The 25,487-nt window shown below is 58.9% G+C and overlaps 1 protein-coding gene across 2 annotated transcripts; it reads left to right on the top strand.

The window, feature by feature from the left end:
- On the top strand, window positions 1-25,049 carry HK2 (hexokinase 2). 2 transcript variants are annotated; one of them, XM_068920562.1, is made up of 18 exons: window positions 1-229; window positions 8,405-8,567; window positions 11,672-11,820; window positions 11,934-12,053; window positions 12,887-12,982; window positions 13,140-13,239; window positions 13,744-13,927; window positions 14,729-14,884; window positions 15,049-15,282; window positions 15,520-15,824; window positions 16,326-16,474; window positions 17,258-17,377; window positions 17,740-17,835; window positions 18,354-18,453; window positions 18,641-18,824; window positions 19,225-19,380; window positions 19,672-19,905; window positions 20,924-25,049. In XM_068920562.1, exons 1-18 carry the CDS (start codon window positions 167-169, stop codon window positions 21,066-21,068), a joined length of 2,754 nt encoding a protein of 917 aa, XP_068776663.1. In that variant the 5' UTR covers window positions 1-166; the 3' UTR covers window positions 21,069-25,049. The 2 variants fall into 2 exon arrangements, with proteins under 2 accessions (XP_068776663.1, XP_068776665.1); XM_068920564.1 differs by lacking the exon at window positions 1-229 and adding an exon at window positions 666-736.
- The last annotated feature ends 438 nt before the right edge of the window (window positions 25,050-25,487 follow it).

Genomic DNA, 25,487 nt, shown 5'->3' with positions numbered 1-25,487 from the left:
ACCCTCGCGGCGCGGCCAATGGGCGGGCGGGCGCGGCGCCGCGTCACTCGGGGGCTGGGGGGAACCTCCTCAATGAGCCACATTGTCGCGGGCGAGGACCGCGGCGCGCGCTGCTCCCGGGCCGCCTCCGCTCCGCACCGCTCCGCTCCGCACCGCTCCGCGCACCATGATCGCCTCCCACCTGCTCGCCTACTTCTTCACCGAGCTCAGCCATGACCAGGCGCAGAAGGTGAGCGGCACAAAGGGATCGGCGAGGAGAAGAGGGAAGAAAGAGTTGGGGGGGGGGAGGGAGAGAAGAAGGAGAAGGGAGCGAGGGAGAGAAAAGCGGAGGGAAAGGGGAGAAGAAAGAGGGAAGGGGGGGAAAGGGGGCAAGGGAGGGGGGGGAAAGGAGCAAGGGGGCAAGGGGGGGAAGAGGGACGGGGAGGAAAAGGAGGGAAGAGAAAGGAGGACAAGAGAAAAGGGGGAAGGGAAAGGGGGAAGGAAGGGAGAGGGGAAAAGGAGGGCGAAGAGAGTAAGGGGAAAAAGGCAGGAAAGGGGGGAAAAGGGAGGAAAGGAGAGAGGGGGAAAGGGGGGGAAGAGAAGGGAGGAAAGAGAAAGAGGGGGGGAAAAGGAGGGAAGGGGGGAGGGAAAAGAGGAAGGGGAGGAAAGGGCCGAAAGGGAGGAAAGAGAGAGGAGGAAGCGGCGAGCAGAGCGGGCGGGCAGCGACTCGCCCCGCGGCGCTGCGCGGCCCCGTGCGGTACGTGCCGGCCGCGCGGCGGCGGCGCGGGGGGGGGTCCCGGGGTGGGGGGGTCCCGGGGTGGGGGGGTTCCGGGGGGGGGGGTTCCGGGGCAGGGAGGGGGTCCCGGGGTGGGGGTTGCCGGGGCAGGGAGGGGGTGCCGGGGGGGGTGCCGGGGTGGGGGGGTTCCGGGGGGGGATTGCCGGGGCAGGGAGGGGGTGCCGGGGGGGGGTGCCGGGGTGGGGGGGGCCGGGGGGGGGGCCGGGGCGGCCGCGCCGCTCGGCGCCCCGCACGTGGCTCCGGCGCGCAGCAGCCCCCGCCGCGGCTCGGCGCCGCCGCTAAGCGGCCGCGGGCTCCTAAGGCTCTTAGCGCCCATGTGACCGCGACGAGCCAGCCTGGAGGTCGCGGCCAGGGGACGAGCCCCGCATTTAACCACCCTCGCCCGGCCCCTGCGCCCGAGCGATGTGCGCCCGGGGGGGGGGGGGCTGCGGCCACCTTGGCCGCTCCGTCCCGGTTCGGTTGTCCCGGCTCGTCCCGTGTTGTCCCGGCTCGTCCCGTGTTGTCCCGGCTCGTCCCGGCTCGTCCCGGCTCAGGGCTGCGTCGAGCGCCGCGAGCATCGCCGCTCTCCTTCGCCGCGTCCCGGCCGCGTGCCCCCCGTCGCTCCGCTGCCGCCCGGGCACGGCGAGGCCTGTCCCGCGCGGACACGCGGCACCTCGCCGGGAGCCGAGGCGAGGACAGACTCACGGACGTAGCCTGGGGGGGACCGAGCTCCGCGGCGTCGCCAGGGTCTTGCCCGTCCCGAGCTGCCCCCGGCGCTGGCTGCAACAAAAGGCGTCTTGGTGCCTTTTTTTTTTTTTTATCCTCTTCAGTCCGTGGGTTCTGGCTGTCCTCGGATTGAAAATGCGAGTGGAAACGGCCCGTTGCAATGCACTGACTCTTTGCTGCCAGTAATTCAGCATTTAGATTTCAGGCACTGGAAAAAATGCAAGTGCTTGTGTCCTTATGTGCCTCGCTGAAAGCATCCGTTCTTTGTTTGGACAGGGCAGGCTATTAATCTCCGAACAATAGTTAAATAAATGATTTCTGGGAAAATGCCAGCTGGGAGACTCTCTCTGGAGAATAAAACTCTTCTCCCGGCCTTGTGGCGAGCGTTGGCAGGCCAGATCCCAGCTCGGGAACGGGGGTGCGGAGGGGGACCCGCCTGCAGCGGCTCAGGAGGTGGGTCCCCCGGGTTCGCGCTGCCCCCCGGTCGCTGCCGCTGCTGCAAAATGTCTCCGTAAAGAAAGCAAAAGCAAAACGCGCCGCTGCAGACACCCCGGCGCTCCCCGGCCCGCTCCATCCCCTTGCGCACAGGAAGATGCTGCGCTGGTGACCGCGAGAAAGAAAACTTGCCACGCTGGCAGGGGCCCGCTGGCTGCGATAAATAGGAAGTAAAACAAAAGACACACTCGTGCACACACACACACACACACACACACAAGGAGTAGAAGTAACCCCAACGCGAGCCGAGCAGCGGGGAAATACAGGCTCGGCTTCTCCCTCTGCCCGCTTGCAGCAAGTGTCGTGGGATTGTGCAACGGCGAAAGCCGCGGGAAGGGGTTGTGTAACCCGCCGTCAGAAATAGGCCAAGAGCTCGGGCCGTGCTTCCGCTTTCCAGGCGACGGTCAGCTCTCCGGGCCCTTATCGGGGCTGCGAATAATGCACGGGCAGCTTTTGTTGGAGGCGTTCGACTTAAGTTACAAACCGGGGAACGCGGTGTGCCGAGCGCAGCGACCGCTCGCTTCTCCTCCCGGCTCCAAAGCCCAAACAAAGTTTATCGTGCAGACGCGGGGAAAAAAACGGCAGGTCGGGTCTGAGCCGGCCTGGCCGCCTCCGCAACTCCAATCGCTCTCGGTTGTTTTCAAACGTGCTCCCGTGAGTCCTTCTCTGAAAGGAAACAGGCTGTCGAGGCAGCTGCCGGCGAGAGCGGCGTGCCCGGCTCCCCGGCTGCGCTTGGGGCAGGCGTTCCCGCGCTCCGGGGCTGCGAAAACCCCCCTCCCGTTGGTAAACCGTCGCAAGCCGGCGGAGAAACGCGGGAGCTGCAGGTTGTCGGAAAGCGGTGCTTTTCCCCTTTGTGGCAGCGCCAACCCTCTTCCCAGGCTTTCGAGAATACGCTACAGAGGGAAAGATTTTAGGGAAGGTAGGATGCGTTTGAGTCGTGCGTCCGTTTTGTTCCGCTCTGCATCGGGCAGAAAAGGCTCTTGGGCACCGATCCGTCCCTTGGGAAGCGAGCGCCCCTTCCAGGAGCCGTGGTTTGTTTCTGCGACAAAGGACTTCCGAATAGCCCCAAACCAGGAGTTTTCTCCCCATTCAAGGCAATTCGTGACACGCGGCCAGCTTTGCCTGGGGGGGGGTCCGGCTGCCGGGTCGGAGGGACGCCAGCGCTGCGCTTTGCCCGCCTGGAAAGCGAAGGAAGAACTTAGATCTAAGTCAGAGGGATTGTGCAAGCTCTAATGAATCCCCGCCGCGTCCTCCGCCGTGCCCGCCGCGGACGAGCCACGTTCCCTTCGGAGGTGCCACCCGCGGGGGCTGCTGGTGGTCGTCACGAGGCTGCCGGCGCCGTGGCAGCGGCAAGAGGGAGCGATGAGTGCTTTGCGACTCGGCGCTAAAATAATGGGGCCGGTGGCCTTTATTCCTCCCTGCGACTTTTCCTTAGAAAGGAGGGCAAAAAGGGGCGATGTGGTTAATTTTCCCGCCTCTGCGGCCATTCCCGGGCGGCGGGGAGCGGGCCCCCTGCGACCTCGCGGTCCAGCGCGGCGGAGGGAGCGGGAGGGGGAAAGGGACGGCAGGGAGAGCGGCAGCACGCCGTATGCAGCGCGGCGTTCGCGGAGCCGGCAACGTTTCCTGCTGCAGCCGGGGGGCTCGCCCGAGGCCGGCTCGCGCTGATGCACCGCGGCGTGACTCGCTTCGTAGCGGCGGCCCGGCCCCCCGCCAGCCGCATTGCCGGGAACCGGCTGAGCAGGAAAGAGCCTGACTCAACGCCGGCTCGACGTGACTCGAGGCGTGTGTCATCAGAGGCTTGGCTCCGCCGCCGGGTCACATGGGGCTGAATTTCGGGAGCAGGCGGCGGCAGAGTGGGACGCGGAGGTCAGGGCCGGAGCAGGCGACGCGCCGGGCAGGATGGGGCCGGGCAGCGCCGTCGCGGCCCTGCCGCGGAGCTGCGAGCATCCTCCGTCACCGGCAGCAGGGAGAGGTTCGCCGTGCCGACAAATAACAGTGATTTAAAAAACAAGGGAGGACTTATTTTAAGCATAAACTGGGATAAGGAGGAAAGTAATTTCAGAAAAAAAAAACCCCAAAATCTCCGGAAGAGGTTACCCTGGAGAGAGGCTCGATCGCGCACCCCTGCAGTTTCGGAGCGCTCCGAAACGCGGCAGGTCTCCGTGTTAAAGCCTGCTCCAAACTTCACAGCTTCAACCTCTCTCCGGTTTTCTCGGGCGTAAACGACGTTTGGACGCTCTGCTGCCAAACAGGGAAAAACCGAAAATCCACCCCAGAAACCAGCTAGCCTCTCACAGTCTTACACCCTCTGCCAAAACGCTTCTGAGACGGGTACATCCAGCCCAAAAACTGTACAGGGAAGATTTTACGGGGCTTGACAAGTTTGCTCTTGAGTTCAGCTCTTGCCCGAAACGTGGCTTTGGAAAGAAACCGAGAGCAAAACGAAAACTGAACGGCTTCCCTATGCAGAGCGCAGAATAATTAAGGAGGGCGCATGAGGCTGAGGCCTTTTGCATGAGAACGAGCAGCCCCTGCGCCCCTTCCCCGCTGCGCCACGTACGAAGCAATCCCGCGGCAGGTGGGTCCCCCAGCGCCACCACGGGCGGGAAGGTCTCCTTTCCCCTCCGCTCCCGCAAGCCGGGTGCCGTTCCCCGTGCCGAGGGCCGGCGGAGAGACTGATTCGACGCGACTGTCGTCGGTGTTAGGGGCTCTCTTCGTCCTCGGGAGCAGCTCCGCGGGATGGGACCGGTTTTGCAGATGCATAAGCTGAGGAATTAACTCTCTTTTTCTCACCTGGATGGTTGCACTGCGTTTGAATGAGGTTATTCATGCGCTTAGGCTTTTGCACCGTCGAACCCTTAGGGTGTCTAGGGCCCGTGCTGGTGGGATCTCCATGAGATTCGCGAGACATCTTCAGAGCAGCATCCAGCCACGCTGCGGGGCTGGTACTTGATCTGTGACCTGTTACCATCGTTCCTCACCCTTCTCCTCCAGCCAGGTCAAATGTTATCCAGACCTGAACCTGAAACTCTGGCGGCTTGTCCTCCTTGCTTGGAGCAATCTTGCAAATCTTAATGGCGCGGCAGAGCCGCTGGGCTGTGCGGGACTCCCCTAAGCGCACAGGGGGCAAAAGCCAAGCTGGCCTTTGGGGAGGCCGAGTTGCGTCGCGGTCCCAGCCTGCCCTCCGTCCGCCCTCGTGCTTGGTGCCTGCAGCGCTTCCAGCTGATGGCGAAAGCTGGGTAACTTGCTGGTTTTTCCTCAGCCGTTCGTCGGGTGGACCTTGCCCAGCAGTGGCATTGCGGATGCAGAGCGTGATACCAGGCGCTTCTCCGGCGCCTGGCAGCTGATGCTGGGGGAGAAAATAACCCCACCGAGCCTCTGGAGACACCCTGGAGCAGCCCAGGGCTATAAGGCTTCAGAAAAGAGCCATTCTCCCCATTTTCATTCAAATCAGAAATTGCACCAAACCGGTTGCACCTGTTTCAGCTGCAGTGCCCCTTCTCCTGCAGGGCTTGTGTCACTCCGGGAGGGGACAGCGGTCTCCTCCAGGCGCCCTGAGCTCAGCTGCTTCCAGATTCCAGCAGGGCTTGCGGCGGCCGGGAAGAGCTTAACGCGAGGCCGTACCCTCTGCGCAACTTGTGTCAGCTCCAAACACGAGCAGCTTGAATTTGTTCCTCCTGCTCTTTTCCCTTCAGTTCAGATTTCCTCGGGGAAACGCTATTAATAGCTGGAATGCTTCCACCGTAACTAATCCAGTCACTTTATTTCTTCGAAGTTGGCAATGATCTGAAAAGGTTGAACGGCCAAGAAGGTTGTTTGTCTTGAAAGAGAGTCATGCTTCGTAGCTGCAGACTCATGCCCAGGTCTTCGTTGCAATTAGACGTGCTCCAGCTTACAGCGGGGCACTCGGGATTACAAAAGCTTTGGGGGGGGGGTCCGTTTCATCGCAGCCTACCGAGGGGCACGCGGTAACCAGGCGGCTGGGTTAATTCCCAGAGAGTTTGGGGCGCTGATCCGATGCGTCGGCCTGTGCTGGTCCGGGAATGTTTGAGATGACGTTGGCCTGGGAGGGGGCTCGCGCTGGAGGAGCGCGGCGGTCACGCTGACCTGCCTTAGCTGGGAAGTGGGACGGTGTCCGCAGGAGGAGATGATCCAGGTTTTAAAGGGCTTTGGTGGAATTAGGAGAAGGTCACCCTGTTTCTCCTGCTGCTGCTTCTTCCTGGCGCGGGGGAAGCAGGAGGACATCGGGATCGGGGGGCGGCAGGGCACACGTGCGGGGTCTTCGCTGCCCCCAGCCTCGGGCAGGGGCACAGGAGCAAACAGCAAAGGCTCCTTGCGCACACGGACTTTGAAAGCGCTTCTCCGGGGTGAGAGAGAAGAGGGGAAGATGTTTGGCTAGCGGTATCTTGCGAGCGCAGGAGGGAGAGAAGGCAATCGTGTGAAGGCAGGGGTGGAGGACGCGTGGTTCACGTAACCGTAGCCCTGTCCCCTTGCCCCAAGCGCTGTTGGTGCCGCAAGCACTGTGGCAGCGAGATAAGAAACCTTGCTGGGACTTTTTGCTCTGGGAAAGCACCTCTATTCACGGTTGTTTTATGAGGACCCGCAAGCCCCCTTAGGTCTGTGAAGGAGGAGAGTCAAGGTGGATCTCCAAGGGGTGGGAGATGGGACCCTCTGAGCCTGGACCCCGGGTGAGCTGCGGGACGGTCCAGCTGGAGAGGAGGGCGAGGGCGGAGGCGAGCCGGCACGACGCACACGCTCCCCGGGGTTGAACCCTTCACCGGGGTACGTGGGTGGTAATTTCCAGCGAGCGAAAGCAAACAGTACAGCGAGGAGGCCAATGTTTGACTTCCTGCTTCTCCGCAGGATAAGGAGGGCCTGGAAACAAGTCACGCGTAGCTTACGTGGGGCGACTTTCTGACTTCCTTATGGGCTGCTCCTGGGTCACGGCAGCCTTGACTCACCTCCTTTCCCCGCCGGTTTAATCAGGAGGGGAGCTCTTTTCGGGAGGTAGGTCGCATCCCGACCACCGGCAGAAATTAGCCAGAGGAGAAGGTCGGGAGAAGGTTTTCCCCGTCACCCAGGCAAGGACGCTGGTCCTCCTGTCTCAGCTAAGACATGGTCTCCTCGTGCAGCCCGAGGCCGAGCCAAGCTGCGTTTCCATCCTCGGACCTCACTGTAGCAAGTGAAGCGACTTTAGCGGGGGGGATTTAGCTGCAGCAGAGCTGGGAGGAAGACCACGGCCAAAAGCATCCCGGAGTCCGAAAACCAGACGGACGAAATCGCGGCGGGCCTTAAGACGAGGCCGGCCGCGTTCAGCGCGGGGCCCGTAAGGCCGCGTCCGTGAGCGAGGTCACTCCTCAGCCAGACGGCTTATTACCAGTCCGCAAAATGCCCATTTCCGACTTTAGGGTAGCGCTATTAAAAAAAAAAAAAAAAAAAAAGCACAACTCAACGCTTGGTTTCTGATGACCGTCTGTTACGTGCCTGCAGACAGGTGAGCTGGCTGGGTGGAGTTTTCCTCTGAGTTTGCAGGGCTCGCAGCTGCCCTTTAATTAATTTTAAGTGAAGTTAATTGAAACGGGGCACAGCTCGGGAGGTGGCAGTCTGTCCGCCTCTCCGTTGGCCTTCCCTGCCCAGCGCAGAAACGCTCTCCGCTCCGGAGCGGCTGCGGAAACGCGCCCGGGGATGTTTCAGGGTTGGGTTTCCCAGGCCTCGCAGGGCGAACGCGCCTCTGCCGGGGGCAGCTGGCTGTCCTTAGAGCCGTATAAACGGTTTCTGGGACTTTCTTCCCTTTCCCGGCCACGGGACCCCCCCCCCCCAAACCCCGTGTCGCGACAACCGAGCGCTGCTTGCTCTAACAAGGCGTTGGGGAGCTCGCAGCCCAGGAGCCCTGTGCGAGGGCGATCTCAGCAGGGACGGAAAGGCAGCGGCCTCCCCGCGAGCATCCTCCGCGTAGGGTGAGGTCCGGCGGGTCAAGGTCGCGGCCCGGCGCTCCCTGACGTCGTTGCTGCTGCCGCTTCTGCTCGGCGGCTTGAAAGCCTCCGCCGCCGACCTCGTGACTCAGGGCCCCGGCGGTGAAGGTTGCCGAGTTTGGTTCCTCCTGCTGTCGCAACGTGTTTGGGTGCCTGCGGGTGAATAACCGGCCAGGATGCTGCAGAGCGTCGGGACGTCCTCGGGCTTTGGCTTTCGCCATCCCTGCTGGGGATGCTGCGGAGAGATATGGTTGAAGAGGTGACCCGTATGCCGACGCTGTTGGCCCAACCTGACACGTCCTGCTCAAAGAGTTATCCCTCTGAGCTGGCACCCACCTGCTTGTGCTTAGAGCCCTTCCTGCAGCTGGTGCCGGGAGTGCTGTCCCCAATGTGTCATGGTGGTTGGGACCATGTCCCAACCCTTCAGCTGACCTTCTGGCTTTTCTGCACCTTTCAGATCGACAAATATCTCTACCACATGCGGCTGTCAGAGGAGACCCTTCAGGAGGTGTCCCAGCGCTTCCGGAAGGAGATGGAGAAGGGTCTTGGAGCGGACACCAACCCCACCGCCTCGGTGAAAATGCTGCCCACCTTCGTGAGGTCCACCCCGGATGGGACAGGTACCACGAGACGGGAGCTGCTCCCTCGCGGCGGAGCAGGGCCGCCGGGCTGAGACGAGGGCGCCGGGGAGGTGTCGGCACGTGCCGAGGTGGGGGGGGGGGGGGACTGCTGGGCCCCCCCCCGTCCTCGTGGCGCTGCTGAAACAGGGGTGGCACTGCCCGCAGAGAGAGGTCCCTTCCCGTGGTGGCCCCTTCAGCCCCAGGCCTGGGGGCTTCCTCCCGCTTTTGCTGAGCCAGGCTTAGCGCGTGGAAAGCTCTCGCGTGGGTGAGGGGCTCCCAGTTCCCGCTGGAGAGAAGGGAGGTGAGAAGCAGCCTTCACATGCCCATCCTGGCAGGACGGGGACAACCGCGGGCACGGCTCATCAGATCTCCGAGGCGGGCAGCGCCGCCAGCGAAGGCCCAGGCGAGCGCGGCAAGCCGGCGCTGCCCGCTGCGGACGGCCAGGCGGGGAGGAGGCTCTCCGAACACGCGGAGCTGTGTCTGCGCTCTTTGGGTGGTAGCAGCCCAGGAGCTCCCTGGGCTGGTAGATCCCACCACCTGGAGTTACCTGGAGCAGCGGTTGCCCTTCGGTCCCAACCCTGGCCACCGGTGTCCAGCGGCTGGAAGAGGACCGCTGCTCCTGCTGTCTGTCCTTCCCTCCCTGCCCTGAGCCGGTTTGCTGCCGCTGTATTTTCATGCCTTGCTGAGGGTCTGGAGAAGATCAGCCCTCTGGGAGATGCTGTGGTTGGAGCGCCGAGCCCGCTCCTTCCCTTCGCGGGGAGCAGCTGGGCCCGCTGGACTTTCCATCCTCCTTCCCGTGAAGCGCGCCGAGGCAGCGGGAGCCTCTCCGCTCGGGCACGGCTCGCCCAAAAACTCGCTTGACAAGCCAAAACCGTAGCTCCTGGCTGCCCGCTCTCCCTAGGCAAGGACAAAGCTGATGATGAACTTGAAGGTCCGCGTGACTTCCCGGCGGGCGTACGCCGCTCCCCAGACCTGGCTCGGCTCAGCCGCACCTGGCTGCCTGCCCCGGCGTTGAGATTTAGAGCTATTTAAATATTTGAGAATACGTCGATTAGAGGGAGAGCCCCAGTCCTGCCCCCGGCTGCGCGAACAGGCGAAGGCGAGGAGAGCGGCGCGCTGGCCGGGCATGGACCTCCCCGGACGACCTCCCTGAAGACCTCCCTGCAACCTTCCCGGGTTGCAACCTGCTCGTCTGCAGCTTCCGCCGTGCCGGGACGCGACGCCCCCGGTTGGGATTTCTCTCCGGCAACCGGCTCGGTCCGGAGGGCAACCAGGCAGGGTGGAAGAGGAAACGTTTTGCGAAAGGGTTTGCCGGCGCTCTTGCTCGAAAAAAACCGCCGCGTTTCCTCTTCCCACCGCCCGGGGAGAGCTCCGAGCCGCATCTCCTCCTGCGGCTCCGGCTGGAGCGCCGTCCTCGGCTCGGCTCCCGGGCCGCGGCGGGGGGCCCGAAGAGCTCGAGGCAGGACGGTAGGAGCGAGCTCGGTGGGTGGCTCGGTGCCAGTGCCCTTGGCACGTTGCTTTAGCGGAAAACGGTGCGACAGTTACTCGGAAAAACGCTCCCGGTCGCGGGTAAAGTCCGAGGGGTGCGCCCCCCCCCCCCAACTTGCTTCTTCCTTCGGGTTTTTGGAGGACGCGGCCAAAGTCTGACTTCTGGCCAGCTTGAGGTCCCTCTGCCACCCGGGCTCGCGAGGAGCGAGCGTTAATCCCTGCGGGCCCCGGCGGCAGCCGCCGAGGACCGCGCCGGCTGGTTTGGGGCGGCGGTGGAGGGGGGGGGGTCCCGCACGCTCCCGCTGCGCGGCGTCGCGGCCCTTGCTGCCTCCCGCCGCCCCCAGCGGCTGCGAGCCGCCTCCGCTTTCGGATTACGCCGGCTGATGGCCGTCCTCGTGCAGAGCCCGGGAGCCGCTCGGATGAGAGGCGCTTACATAAGGCCAAGGTCACATCCGCGGCGGCGCGATGCTCTTCCCAGCGGCAGAGAGGAGGGCTGGCTCTCGCCGCTTGCCCGCCTGACTTTCGGGAGGTCCTTGGCGAAAGCCGCTGCCCGGCGCTCTCGGCCGCCCTTCCTGAGACGGCGGCGAAGAGCAGAAACCAGCTGTTTCTGCGGGGAAACACACAAAAACGGCCCCGAAAGGCTTTTAATAAAACAGCATTCCTGAGCCCCCCCCCCCCCATAGCGGTGCTGGTCGGGTAGAGGGGCTGCTGCTGGGCCCGTCGGTGCGTTTACCTTCCTTCTCTCGCGGGAACCTGCTGAGCTTCAGCAGCCGAAGCCGGGTCTGGTTAGCCGTCGGGGGGAAGAGCTGCGGTCTGCACCTCGGCCTGGCGGGGCTGGGTTCGAAGGGACTCGAACAGCCGCCCGCGTCCAGGTGCTTCGCTGAGAGCAAAGAGCCAGAGCTCCGCGTGTGCTGTTTGCCGCGGGAGCATCGCGGCCCCTGACGGTATCACCCGCTGCCAGCGAGCCCCGGTCTCAGGCAGGAACCTAGACGTGCCCGTATCGCTCTCGGGGCGGCCCCTGCTGCTTTGGTCTCGTGCTTTTCCAGCAGAGCTCTTGCTGCTTCCTCCTCCTCCTCCTCCCTGCACGAAGCCGGACGGCCCCGTTCGCCGTGCCCTCCTGCAGCCCTCCGCTACCGCGGGCATCCGCGGGCCGCGGGAGCCCGGCGGGACGAGACGCGGCCCCGCTCAGAGGCGGCGCCGGACGTCGCCCTTCGGGGAGGAAGAGGCTGCAGAGCCCTGATGGGCTCCGGGTTAGCGCCGGGGACCCCGGCGGGGAGCGGAGGGGCTTTACCGGCCTCCGAGCTCCCGAGCCCTCGGCGCGCCGGCCCCGGGGGAAGCCGCAAGCGCGGCTGGACGGCAGCTGCCCTCTCGCCTGAAGTCACCGGAGATGCTGACGTGTCGTCTTCGGCGGCCGGGGCGGGCAGTGGAGGGGCAGGAAACGCGGCCACAACCCTACCTCGCCTCTGGGCTCCGAGTTGGACCTTACCCTCGGATTTGCGGGGCAGCTGGCGGGTCCTAGCCTAGTCCGTAGGCCCAGGGTGGCCCTGCGCGCGCAGCAACGCCGCCGCGGGGGGACCCGCTTAGCCCAATCGCCGCCCTTGTCCTGGTTTCTGCAGAGGACGGAGACTTCTTGGCCTTGGATCTTGGCGGCACCAACTTCCGCGTGCTGCGCGTGAGGGTGTCCGACAACGGCCTGCAGAAGGTGGAGATGGAGAACCAGATTTACGCCATCCCCGAGGAGCTCATGCGAGGCAGCGGCGTGCAGGTGGGTTTGAGCGCTCTTCCTCCCTCCCTCCTCATCCCCGCTCTTCCTCCGCGTGGGAGGAACGCCATCCCGGAGCGGCTCAGCCGCATCCCGGAGACCTGGCTCCCTTCCAGCTCTTCGACCACATTGCCGAATGCCTGGCCAACTTCATGGACAAGCTGAACATCAAAGACAAGAAGCTGCCGCTGGGGTTCACCTTCTCCTTCCCGTGCCGCCAGACCAAGCTGGATGAGGTGAGGGAAGGTGCCTCCTCCCCGCGAGGGCTGCGGCCGAGCCGGGGAGGGCAGAGCGGCGTTGGCGGTGGGGGGACGTCTGGTGGTGTTTTGGGGTGGGGGGCAGCGGTTCCCCTGCAGAAACTTCATTGGTGCTTCAAGCACAAAGGTGGCCGGGGCAGGGGACGAGGAGGAGATGCCTTCTTGGGAAGCGGCTTCTCCCGGCGGCAGGGAGGTCAACGGCGCGGCCCTCGCTCGGCGCGCTGTCAGCTCGGCTCAACGTCTCCGCCGGCAGACGAGACGGCTCGGCAAGCGGAGGCGCGCGGCCCCCCCCGCCCCGGGCTCGGCTGCCGCCCTCACGTCACCCCGGCTCGCCTGGTGGCGGGTTGAAGCGAGGCGGCTCCCATGTCGCTCCGGCGTTTCGGCACGTCCGGGCCGTGCCGAAGCGCTGCGGCAGCGGCTCGCGCCGGCGGGGACGTGGCACGCCGCGGGGAGGGCTGTTTGGAAAAGCTGGGGCGGGGGGGAGGAGGAAGCATTTGCCCCCAGGAGACCTCAGCCAACTCACTTGTCTCCACGCCTCGGTTTCCCCATCCATAAGCTGGGGCAGATGTTTGACCTGCTCTCGCTGAGAGACCTCGGCTTTTGGCCAGAGGTTTCCAACTCAAGCGAGTGCTGTGGCCTGAAACTTTGGCCGCGCTCGGGCACAGAAACGCTCGCCGATACCTCACTGCGCGGCAGTTGTCTCCACGCAGCAGAGGAGCAGACCTGGCCGGCAGAGCGGGGAGTGGGAAGCCCGTTGGGACGCGCGGTTGGCGGGGCTGCTCTCCGAGTCCGGTCTCGCCGTTTCTCCGTAGAGCATCCTCGTAACATGGACGAAGGGATTCAAGTGCAGCGGCGTGGAAGGCAAAGACGTGGTCTCAATGCTGCGCAGATCCATCAAGAAACGAGGGGTAAGAGCTGCAGGTCTTCTTCACCTGCCGAGGCGACGGGGTGGGGACCCTAGGGACAACGCGTACAGCTCCACGCCTTGACTGCCCTGTCAGAGCGGAGATGGTTCAGGTGGTTTTGACTGCACCGACTCGCGCTCTCTGCTCTCCACCATTTCAGGACTTTGACATAGACATCGTCTCTGTGGTGAACGACACGGTTGGGACCATGATGACCTGTGGTTATGACGATCATAACTGCGAAGTTGGCCTCATCATTGGTGAGCTGCAGCAGGGTTGGGTGAGGGCAGATTTGGGTCCACCTTGGGACCTGACAGTGCTGTTCATGAACTCTAGAAGGAGATCAAGTTTCTAGCAGGTTTTAGGGTCTTTACAGGAGAAAGGTGATTGCGGCTTTAAACAACATTGCCCGAGGTTTGCTTTCTTCAGTCTGAGCCAAGCAGAAGCTCAGGCCTGGGACTATATATTTACTTAGCGAAAGATGTTTAACTCACAGCAGTGAGCTACCACGCAGGTTTGCTTTAAAGAAAACAGGTTCCCTAGTTTTAAGGATTTCATCTCTGAAGGGCTATCAAAGGAAACACGTATTGGCAGCTCAGCTATGCTGCAAAATAGTCTGGACTAGGGTGTGAGGTACATGCTCAAACTGGCTGTGAAATTGTTTTATATGTTGCATTTGGCCATTGCTTAATTACGGAGAATAAGGGAAGCGCAGCATCCTTTCTCACCTGCCCAAAGCGATGGAGCCTCTGTGCTTGGTGCAGGTACCGGTACCAACGCCTGTTACATGGAGGAGATGAGACACATTGACCTGGTGGAAGGGGACGAAGGCCGGATGTGCATCAACATGGAGTGGGGGGCCTTCGGCGACGACGGCGCGCTAAACGACATCAGGACCGAGTTTGACCACGAGATAGACATGGGCTCGCTCAACCCTGGCAAACAATTGTAAGCACATTCCTGGCTTCGGCTCAGTCTGGGGGCTTGCTCTGTGTTTTCTGTCCTCCCATTGTGCTGGCGTTAGTGGCACTGAAGAGGTCATCCTAGTTAATTAGGTCACAGTGTCCTCCAGGGCGCTGGCTACACCAGCGCAAATAGGGACTGCATCACAAGTTTGGGTTGGTGCATCCAACTGAACCTCCCTATGCCCGCTCCCTCGGGAGCCCTTTGCTTGGATAATGTGCTCATCTCTCTTTCTTTCCCCATCCGGTGAAATAATCTGCAAGCAAAGGCAAACACCACCACCTAATGTTCGCATCCGACTCCTACAGATTTCCCATTTCCTACATGGTACGGGTATCTTCATAGCTGGCTTGTGGCAACATGGGTGGGATTTGGGGGCGGATCTCTGTAGACCGAGAGACAGCCCTCAGGTCACTGTAAATTCTCCTTGCAGAATGACGCTTTTGTCAACATGCCTTTGCTTTCGTGGTGATGGGACAGCATAAACTACTCAAAAAAAGATTTAAAAAAAGAGCACCTAGGCTGTATGTGTGCCTGGAAGGCTGCTCTGTCACTATAGACAAGGGTTTTTAATGTAGACCTGGCCATGGGGAGCTCTGTTCTTGCAGGAGTGCAGGTATGTCATTGATTTAAATAACTCCTCTAGATGATGCAAGCATCTACCCTCTTTTGGGGGCACAATATGAATTTTGCACACTTATGTACTTGAAACCTGCCTTTGTCATTGGTGGCCAGCTCATGGTGCACACGCAGCCAGGCAAACGCATCTTGTGCTTACCTTGGCAGGTTTGAGAAGATGATCAGTGGTATGTACATGGGAGAGCTGGTCCGACTCATCCTAGTGAAGATGAGTAAGGAAGGGCTCTTGTTCAGCGGGAGGCTCACACCAGATCTGCTCACTACCGGCCACTTCGAGACCAGATACGTCTCTGCTATTGAGAAGTGAGTAAGGTGCAGATGTTTTTTGGGGGTCCCAGCCCAACTCCTGATGTCCGTGCTGCTGGAACAGGACCCATCACAGAGCTATCCACTGGGCAAACGGAAACACTTCAGTTCACAAAAGTGGTATTGCCAGGCACAAGTCTCTTTTGTTCTTTGATCTGTAGGGAGAAAGAAGGGCTACAGAAAGCCCATGAGATCCTCACCAAGCTGGGCTTGGAGCCATCTGATGAAGACTGTGTGGCCACTCACCGCATCTGCCAGATCGTCTCCACCCGCTCAGCCAGCCTGTGCGGGGCCACCCTGGCAGCCGTGTTGCAACGCATTAAGGAGAACAAGGGGCTGGACCGGCTGCGGTCCACCGTCGGGGTGGATGGCTCTGTCTACAAGAAGCACCCTCAGTAAGTCCATGAGCGTGGGCAAGGCCAGTGGGAAGCAAGAAGGGGTCTGGCTGCAGGGTGAGAGATAGAGTGCAAATCTGGTCCTGCCAGCAGGGAAGACGAGGTGGGCGCAAGCAGAGCACCTCTGAATATCCCCCAGGGCCTCTCCATTTGGATCCCAAAGGGATTTGTACTCCCGCAGATTCATACGCCCCATGATGGCATACTCAAGTCCTCCTTCTTCCTCCTCCCACGTAGCTTTGCCCGGCGCCTCCATAAGACAGTGCGGAAGCTGCTGCCGGACTGCGACATCCGGTTCGTGAGGTCGGAAGACGGGAGCGGCAAAGGGGCAGCCATGGTGACGGCTGTGGCCTACAGACTGGCCGCCCAGCACAAGGCGCGGCAGAAGACTTTGGAGGCCCTCAAACTAAGCCACGAGAAGCTCCTGGAGGTGAAGCAAAGGATGAGGCTGGAGATGGAGAAGGGGCTGGGCAAGGAGACCCATGCAGAGGCCACAGTGAAAATGCTGCCCACCTACGTGTGCTCAACTCCAGATGGGACAGGTGAGGTACCACATACCTGCTGTATAGGGCAGAAAGCCAGCGTCTCAGCTCCCGACATCTTCGCCTTTTAGAGGAAGGCTGGTACTTGTGTCATGCTCAGTTCCCTCCTTATGGGGAGGGTGGCACAAGGTTTTAACCTTCAGGTAGGATACTGGGAAAAGCAGCTGAGCCTCCAGGACACTCCATGCATTGGACTTAACACCAAGCTTTGCTTTCACTGCCGCAGGTTTCTCGCTTCTTTTGCCTTGGGTCGTGATCCCAATTCCAGCTTGTGGCTTGGGTGTCCACTCCTCCATGGCTTAAAATCCTGCTGTCCCCCTGAGGCTGGAGGGAACCTCTACATTGCCTTCCTGCCTTTTCACCTGTTCCTACTGTCTTCCTTCTCAGCTGTGTCTTAGGTTTCCGGTCCTCCCAGGAAGGAGGCAGATCTGGATCAGCCTTTGGGCCACGCTCACAAGGCCCCTTTTGGGGATCTCTCTTAGTGACTCTCTTGGGTTTCAGAAAAAGGAGATTTCCTGGCCCTGGACCTGGGAGGGACCAATTTCCGTGTGCTGCTGGTGCGCGTGCGGAATGGGATGAGGCGGGGTGTGGAGATGCACAACAAGATCTACTCCATCCCATTGGATATCATGCAGGGGACAGGAGAGGAGGTAAGGATGAGCAGCTGGAGATGTGGAGGGGAAAAGCATCTTTCCTGGGGGGGGGGGGGGGGGTGCTCTGCAGAAGTGGCCACCCCAGAGGGCCAGCGCTGGCCCTATCACGGGCCCAGGGAGTTGGTTTTACCTTGCTTTGGTTTCCATTGTACAAAATCAGAAGTGTGGAGGACGCTGTTGCTCTCCTGCCTTTGCAAAACAATCAGATATTTTGTACACAGCACTGGAATTGGAAATGTGCTTTAGAAAGGGCAAAACTAGTTTTAGGTTAGAACCTGTGATTCCCAGACATCATTGAATCTCCCTGAATTGCACACCGTTTCCCGGATGGGAAAACCACAACACAGGCACTAAGAGACATCTGCAGAGCCACATTCATAGACCGAAACACAGTTTTGCAAACCACTTGAAGTAGTGCTCAGGGAACAGGAGTTTTTCCAGCAGGAGACGAAGCAGATGGGTTCTGGGGCTACCTTGGGGAGGATTGCCCATGTGAATTTGTCTCCTCCCCGTCAGCCCCTCCATCCCTTTTGGGTACAGTGTGGGGCCTGCAAGACGGAGATATCACAGTGATATCACCACATTGTTAGTGGGGGAGAGACGAAAGGGAGCTATTTTGGGTTTGCTCACCTCATACGGTGCAGCTGAGTGGCATCCTGATCTGTTCAGAGCCCCAGTGGCTTGGGAATGGATCGGTGCCCCCAGTACATCAAGCAAACTGAAGCCCAATTGAGTTTTCCACTGTGACTGTAACTGCCTCCTCTGGCTTTGTGTGCTCAGCTCTTCGACCACATCGTCCACTGCATCTCCGACTTCCTGGAGTACATGGGAATGAAGGGTGTATCGCTCCCACTCGGATTCACGTTCTCCTTCCCTTGCCAGCAGACCAACCTGGATGAGGTGAGCCCAACCCACCTGGCTCATATCACGCATGAGCAATACCCAGGGCTGGCTGAAAAGCCAAAGTGCACTGGAAAGTCCAGGTACCCGAACCAATGACTGTGTGGCAGATCAGGCAGAGATCCAATGGAGGGGAAAGGCAAAAGCTCGGGGCCACCAGTGCTCTGAAAAGCCCCCTCTGCTGCATCAAAACAAACGCAGCTCTCCCGAGCTCTGGAGAAGGCCTAGTTGAGGCATCTGCGTGCGTGAGGCTCTGACCTCCCACGTGACTGGCGGTGCCCACCAAAAGCTGGTGGAGGTGTGGGGGCTGTCCCTCCTGCCCAGCAGCCCGGATGACTCACCACATGTTTTTTCCACAATAGGGGATTCTTCTGAAGTGGACAAAGGGTTTCAAGGCCACCGGCTGTGAAGGAGAAGACGTAGTGAACCTGCTGAAGGAGGCAATTCACAGGAGAGAGGTGAATGTCCGCGGAGCTGTGAGACACGCTGGCTGCTCGCTGCCACATCCCAGCTCTCTTAGGGATCTTTAAGTGGACTGTAAAAGCTAATTAATGGGCTGAGCACAGGGTTAATGAGCATCTGAATTTAAACAACCACCCTTAGTCATGGGTAGAGGTTGGATTTTCAGACCCTGGAGCTAAGAGCCTGCTTCTGGCCAGGGCTGGAGCAGACTTCTGTCCTGTGAGTTAGGGAGACGCCGTTGCCCTCTTCCTCGGTGCAGGCCACGCAAAGCTCCTGCATGAGGGCTGCTTCTGGCAGGGCTGTTCCAGCTTGCCAGTTCTTACCTTGCTGGAGGTATCTGAGGTGTGACCGACTCTTGTAGTGGCCACCTGAAGATGTATGGGGCTGTGGGTAGTTTGTGGGTGCCTTGAGGACTCCCACACCCAGCAGCCAGGTCCTTTCCCATCACTGGAGAAGACAGCAATGTGGCAGGCTCTCTTCCAGGAGTAACAAGTGTAACCCCTTCCCTCTGCAGGAGTTCGACCTGGATGTCGTCGCTGTGGTAAATGACACGGTCGGCACCATGATGGCCTGTGGGTACGAAGATCCGTATTGTGAAGTCGGGCTGATAATTGGTGAGAGTTGAAGCTTTCTTACAGAGAAATCCTGTCTGTGGGCACAGATCCATCGGCGCAGGTCACTCCTGCCCGTTTCCAGTGCCCGTTCCTTTGAGGCAGGGCATCTGGCTGTTCAGGATGCAAGATAAAAGCTCACAGACAGCTTCTCCGAGTCCGCTGTTGACAAACGCTTCTCTCTTGGCAGGCACAGGCAGCAACGCCTGTTACATGGAGGAGATGAGGAACGTGGAGCTGGTGGAAGGGGAGGAGGGCAGGATGTGCGTGAACATGGAGTGGGGGGCGTTTGGCGACAACGGGTGTTTGGACGACGTGCGGACAGAATTTGACGTGGCGGTGGATGAGCTGTCTCTCAACCCTGGCAAGCAAAGGTGTGTGGTGGCTTTGGGGGACCGGGAAGGGACTCCACCGCGAGAGCTGCCCCCAAGCCTCTGTGGTGCCTGCGGCAAGGTGTGAGCAGAGATGAGGCTGGCTGGCAGCAACTCAGAGCTCCCCCTCAACCTCTTGGTGGACCACTGATGTCAGCAGGGCAGCCTGGCTCTGCAACACACCAGTGCGAGGTTCCCATCTTCCCTTTCTACCTCGCTCCCTGCTTGCAAGACGGGGACCACGTTGCTGTGTTTTCTCCAGGGTGCCCGGCCTTGGAGAGTTGGCTGAGGTTCACAAGGAAGGTGTCTGGCCAAGCTGGGCTCTGAATCCAGATATCTTGAATCCCACACGCTGCTGCGTCCCTTCCTGTGCTGACGTTCAGCTCTGTCCTCTCCTCTCCAGGTTTGAGAAGATGATCAGCGGGATGTACTTGGGGGAGATTGTCCGAAACATCCTGATAGATTTTACCAAGCGAGGGCTGCTCTTCCGGGGACGCATCTCAGAGAGGCTGAAGACCAGGGGGATCTTTGAGACCAAGTTCCTGTCCCAGATAGAAAGGTGAGCTCAAACAGGCGAGGTGAGCACAAATTCTGGCCTTGCTGCTGCAGACCTGAGCAGAGAGATAGCTTGGGGAACGTGTTGCCAGGGCTTGCAGGAGAAGTTTCAAGCGCTCAGCTCCTTTTGGAGCCAGGATGATGCTGGGTGATGCAGAAGAAGACAGCAAAACCGCAGTGGTCCTGGTGTTATCCAAGCCATCCCTGGGCTCTGCAGGATGTAGATAAGAAAGAGGAGCCAAAAGTCCAAGCTGCCCCAGCTGCTAACACTGCCTCCTCCTTGTGTCCTCCCCAGCGACTGCCTGGCCCTGCTCCAAGTGCGCTCCATCCTCCAACACCTCGGCCTGGAGAGCACGTGCGATGACAGCATCATCGTGAAGGAGGTGTGCACAGTGGTGGCCCGGCGGGCAGCTCAGATCTGCGGGGCCGGCATGGCAGCCGTGGTGGACAAGATCCGGGAGAACCGTGGGCTGGACTTCCTCAAGGTCACGGTCGGCGTGGACGGCACGCTCTACAAGCTGCACCCTCAGTGAGTCACTCATCTGCACGCGGGTGGCCGGGGCCTGTTCCCCAAGGAGACCAGGGGTGATGTGCTCATCCCAGGCTGGCTGGGTGCTGAGCAGGGGCCTGGTTGGGGTAATCAGAGAGGACAAGAGGGCACTTAAGGGCTGCCAGTGCCAGAAGCTTACTGAGCTAGACTTTGTCAGGAGGCCACGAGGGCTGGCTGCTCCGTCAGGGACGGGTAGCTGGGAGTCAAGGGGCACAACGGGCATCAGGGCAGGGCCTTCACCAGCTGGGGCCTGTCCCACCACCTCAGAGTGAGGTGAGCGGGACAGATGGTGGTCAAGTCCAACCAAGAGCACAGATCATCAGGTAAGCTTGGAGCAATAAGGCAGGTCCAAGAGGAAGCCGGGAAGTCGATCCGCAGGCCGGGAGCAGGTCTGGTGATTGCCAGGTAGGTCCGTGATGATGAGGAGGCAGGTCTGAAGCCAAGCCAGAAAATCAGCCTGCAGGTCAGGGCCTGGAGGAAGGAGGTCCATGGCTGGGCACAGGCATGCTAGAGATGGGTGCTTGTATAATGACATAGCTCAGGCAGGGGCTGAAGGCCCAGGGCTGAGCTTAAATGGGGCTCCTGGGCCCATGGGTGGGTGGAGGCCCCAGGTAAGGCTGCTCAGGGCCATTAAGGCTTATTCATGCTCTCAGGGCCCTGACAAACTCCACCTGACAGGTCTGGAGCCGGTGCCAGATTTGGTCCTGGCAGGAGGGAGTACAGGCGCGCACCAGGGCAACCGTGAACCTGGCTGAAGTAGGGAGACATGGCCTCTCCAACGCCTACCGGGTGGCTGGGCTTGCGTGGCAGCTCTCTCTGAAGGGGGTCCTGCTCCTCTGTTGACCTTATTTCTCTGAGTCGGTGGCACTGATGGCGAGTGTGTGGAAGGCAGCCGGGCCCATAGGGGCTGAGCGGGTCGTTCCCTTTGGGGCGGGCACCTGCAGCCGCGCAGACAGCTTAAATCAGCTCCTCTTCTTTCTCTCTCTGCTTCCCGCAGCTTCTCCACTGTCATGCACGAAACAGTGAAGCAGTTGTCCCCAAAGTGCGAAGTGACCTTCCTGCAGTCGGAAGACGGCAGCGGCAAGGGCGCAGCGCTCATCACGGCGGTGGCCTGCCGGATCCGGGAGGCCGGCCAGCGATAGGAGGAAGGAGGTTTGCTGAAAAGCTTGGTTTCAGCAAAGCAGAGGACGTTTCCCCCTGCTGTCCCCTCTCTCCCTTCCTCTGTACGCCCACCCATCCGCCCACCCACCCACGTGCACCTTCCCCTTGCAAGCAGCCCCTTAGCTTTCCCGGTTCTCTCGCGATACCGCCAGCGGCACTGGAGATGCTGCGCGCTCTGCCTAAAGCGTCGTCTTAGGAGTTTGACTGCATGCCGTAAAACCGTGTATCGAGTAAAGCGCCAAGCGTCTTCTGGCCGCGTACCTACATCTCCAGTCAGAGCGGGACCTGTTTCGCTTGCAGCCTACCTTACGCGCCAGCTCTCCGCCCCGTATCTCCCAACCGCCCTCACGCCTTCCCTGGCAGCAGCAAAGCTAATGCTAAAATAATTGCGATTCTGCATTGTCACTTTACAGTAACCAGTACCTATTTATATATGTCAGAGTCGTCGTGTCCGTGCTCTAGAAAGCAAACCTCTTTAAGATTGGGCTAAAGACCTCCATTAGTCTTTTACCCTGATCAAGGCTGTATTATTTCCATGAAAGTCATGGTCGCTCTCAAAGCACAGGGTGCAGAACTAGAAGCTGCGCGTTCGGCGGCTGCACCGAGAGATACCGGGTATCTCTGCGCAGAGCAGGGAGCAATATTAAAGAAGCTGCTGGATGCCAGTTAGAGGCTCCCCTTTAACTGCTCCGGCGGAGCACGTGCCTGGAAATAACTGGGGACTCAGGGTCTAATCCCATTTCCCGACCTCTCGCCCCTGCCCTAAGCGTAGTAGCGTAACGTGTGCGTGTGGTTTGGGTCGCCCCTGGAGCCCACTAGCCCCCTGGCCCGGTGCGCGGGCAGCTGCAGAGAGCCACCAGCACGATGCGGTGGTCCCCTCCCGGTGCGTACGTCCTGGGTGGGCGGCTGCAGCTCGGGTGAGGAGTTTGGTTTGCTTTTTTTCTTGTGTCTGTGAAATAGCTCCGTCTGCAGCCTCTTAGGTGACATCTGCTTTTGTCCGCTCTGTATTTGTGTTTCAAGAGCTTTGTGTCTTTTTATGTAGGTAGTCTCGGCTGCGGGGGGGTGGTTATAGCGCTTAGCTTTGACTTCATCTCTTAACGTCGCTTAAGAACGGCGCAGAGTACTTGTTTGCTTTTTTTTTTCTCCTTTTTTTTTTTTTTAATTTAAATTTTTCTCGGGGCAGACTGGAAAAAGAGACCCAAAATTCCCAAGGACAGTTATGCGAGGAGCTCAGGCTTTCTCAAGTTCTCACTGGAACGAAACAGCAGCCCGAGGGCCAGGGACGCGATGCGCTGGCGCCGGGGAGGCAGGGGACGCGGGAGCTGGTTATGTCCGGGCCCGATCCTGCGCGCTGTTGCATGTATAACCGGCAACACTGTGCACAAGCTGTCCCCGCGGGACTCCCCCCCCCCGCCGGCCAGCTCCCTTACCTTGCTGGTGCTGGCGTGCCCGGATTTCGGGGCCGAGGGGCAGGTTTGCACACTGCTGGGGGGGGGGGGGGATGTCAGGATTAGACCAGGTTTTAACCAGCGGTGTCGGGAAGGGCCGTCGCGCGAGGAGTTGGCGCTGCCGGGGCTGTGCCTGCCCTTAGCAGCGTTTGGTGTGCCGCGGCGCAAAGCCGGGGTTAATTTTGCCGACGACAAAGCCAGCAGATGAGCCAAACGCCGCAGTTCTCTGCCCGAATGAGCAGGTGCATACAAATCGGGGGGGGGGGGGGTTGATATGCTTCTGTAAATACATAGTGGGAGATAATGAAATTAGAGTGATGTACAAACAAACAAACAAACAAAAAAAACCCATGAACAGACCTTCAGTTTGGAGGATAGAGTTTTTTGTGTCAGTCTTATGTATATTTTTATATTGCGTGGGGTAAATTCATTACCAAAAGTCTCTCGTCTGTGTTGGGCGGGGGGGGGGGGTCAAGTTCAGTAGCATAATTTTAAAGCAAAATTACTCTTTGGGCATTTTAAATGCTTATTTTTTTTATAAGCCTCAAAACAATTATAACAAATAAAACCTGACTATGTGTAGCAATGATGTTAAGAAACCAAGTTCAGTGGAAGTTTTAGAAAATTTTTAAATAATATATTTTTTAAAAGATATAGAAATCCTCTAATCTGATACCAAGCAATTGTGTGTGATTCTTCCTGGGAAGACCAGCATTTTGCCTACTTAAAAACTGATACAGAAACGTTTATACCTGCTTCACTGTGCAGAAGGTTGCGTTAGTAGCTGGATTTTTTTTTTTAAGCTCTGCGATAAGGACTTACGCAGCTGTACCCCTCTTGAAATACAAAGCTTTTTTGTGGGTAGTCAGTGGGATGAGTTTGTGCAACTATAGCTTGGGGACCGGTGGGAAGCCTGGGCCTACGGGGCAGTCCTGGTTCTGTAGCTGGTTCAGGCTCCAGCTCAGCAGAGCAGTTGAGTCCGGGTCCCTTCAGGGGGGAAAGGACCCGCTGCCAGTTAAGTACCTGCTCAGCGAGACTGGGTGGCGCAGAGTCACCTTGCTCCCCTTTCCTTGTCTCTGCAGCAAATCACAGGCTGTAACGGTACAGTGGTGGCTGGTAGGGTTAGCCCTGAGCTTGCAGGGCGAGCCGCTGGCTTTCAGCTCCTTCCTCACTTTGACTCTGACTAAAGCAGCGTCTGAAACGTTCCCCCTAAAAAAGCAATATGAGAAGCATTACGAGATGCCTGGGTTAACCTGTGACTGCAAGATATGCCCCGGCCCCGGCTGTAAGGAAAGCTTTTAATCAAACACTTTGAGAAGTTCATGCTCCTCTTTTTTTTTTTTTTTTTTTTTTGGGGGGTCTGGCCAAGAGGATGAGCGCCAGAGGCGCTTGCTGCGCGGTCTGATTGCAACCTAAGCGGGACTGTAAGCTCAAACCCAAATGCTGCCACGGGATGTTATGTGAATGTGTTTAAAATGAAGAAGGGAAGATCAAATCATGAATATTGATATGAAGGGAAGATCAAATCTTTATATAGAGAGGCGAGAAGACAGACAGATTGATCTACTTGACTTGCCCCTCTGTCTGTCTCCTTCCTCTGGTAAGAAGTGCTGCTTTGTGGATGTAGGATGGCTTTCAGTTTGCTTGGTCATGCCATTAAGATGCACTTTCTCTGTCTTGTTGGTGTTGCGCTGGTGTCTTCTCTAGTCACGCAGGCAGCAGCCTGGGGGGAGAAGAGTGTCTCCCACAGCGTCAACTGCTATGCAAGAGAGAGCAACCTTTCCTCCCTAGAAACGGGTCTCCTTGCTGGTATTTTGGACAGGGTTTTACTGTTACTGGATTTTAACAAGCAACAACATTTGGGGCCAGGCAAGAGGAACTTGCCTCCACCCTTTTTGGGGTCCAAGGCCATGTATGAACTGAAGCACAGCCAAAAGCCCCAAGTCCCCACGCAACTGGTAGTGAGGTACCAGACAGCAACTAAATAGATGGGCTGGGGGAAGCTTAGTCCCTTCACCTCACCTCCATCTCTCCAGCAGCTAAAGAGAAAATACCTTCTCTGAACAGAGCATTTTGCTTCCTCTAGCAGGAGAGTGGTTTCTGAAGGCAAAAGAGGTGATTCCTGGTTACCAGATAGAGCAAGAAAGGGTCATTTACCAACTTGCCAGGGATTTCACAAGGGTAAAAGAAAGAGTCTGGAGTCTTGCTGGCCTCAAACATAGAAATTTCATCTTAATGGGAACGTTGGCTCCATGTGGGGCACGGGGAGTTAAATAAAGCCAAAGACTGTTCAGCTGCTAGCAAAAATGAGTGACTGTAGTTGCATCTGATGTTCTGTAATTCAGTGTTTACAATATTTATTTGTAGTAATTGACTGCAATTATATATATATAGGCTTCCTTATTTTTGTATTTTACATACTGTTTTCTTGAGTGTGGTATTGTATTTCTCAGCTCCCCTTTGCCACAAGTGCTGCTCCTAGACAGTGACAAATAAAAGAGAAACAAAAAACAATGTTTTCTGTGAAAGTTGTGATGTGTTTGGGTTTTTGTGCTCCTCTTTCTCGTCCTCCACACCCAGCCCCTCCCGCATCCCTCAGGAATGGCACCTGCACCTCTGGCCTCATCCCAAATCCCCGATTCCATCCACTGGAACGAAGGGCCAAAGTTGGGAAGGGATTTATTTCTTTGCACCAACAGTCCCTCCATAACCAGGAGGGTGAGGGAGGCAGAGAGGTGGGGTCAGGGAACCCGTGAGCTCAGGGGAGGGAGTGAGGCGTCTTGACAAAAATATCAGTTTGATGATGTGCTAGATGAGAGCCGTAAAATTCTTCTGCTCTTGTCCAAAGAAATATGACACAATACATATGCATATGCAATACATATATGCACAGAAGTGCATTCATGGGCTGCATCTGATATAAAAGGCTATTTAAGGTAGAAAAGGACAGAT

Source organism: Struthio camelus, chromosome 27 (genome assembly GCF_040807025.1).
Source record: "Struthio camelus isolate bStrCam1 chromosome 27, bStrCam1.hap1, whole genome shotgun sequence".
Taxonomy (NCBI): Eukaryota; Metazoa; Chordata; class Aves; order Struthioniformes; family Struthionidae; genus Struthio; species Struthio camelus.
The sequence above is the reverse complement of the archived record's forward strand: the minus strand, read 5'-3'. Positions and strand labels throughout refer to the sequence as shown.

Coding starts and splice junctions, on each gene's coding strand:
- HK2 (XM_068920562.1), top strand. CDS start 167: ATGATCGCCTCCCACCTGCTCGCCTACTTCTTCACCGAGCTCAGCCAT. Junction 11,821..11,933: donor TGCGAGGCAGCGGCGTGCAG/GTGGGTTTGAGC, acceptor GCTCCCTTCCAG/CTCTTCGACCACATTGCCGA. Junction 19,906..20,923: donor CTCTACAAGCTGCACCCTCA/GTGAGTCACTCA, acceptor TGCTTCCCGCAG/CTTCTCCACTGTCATGCACG.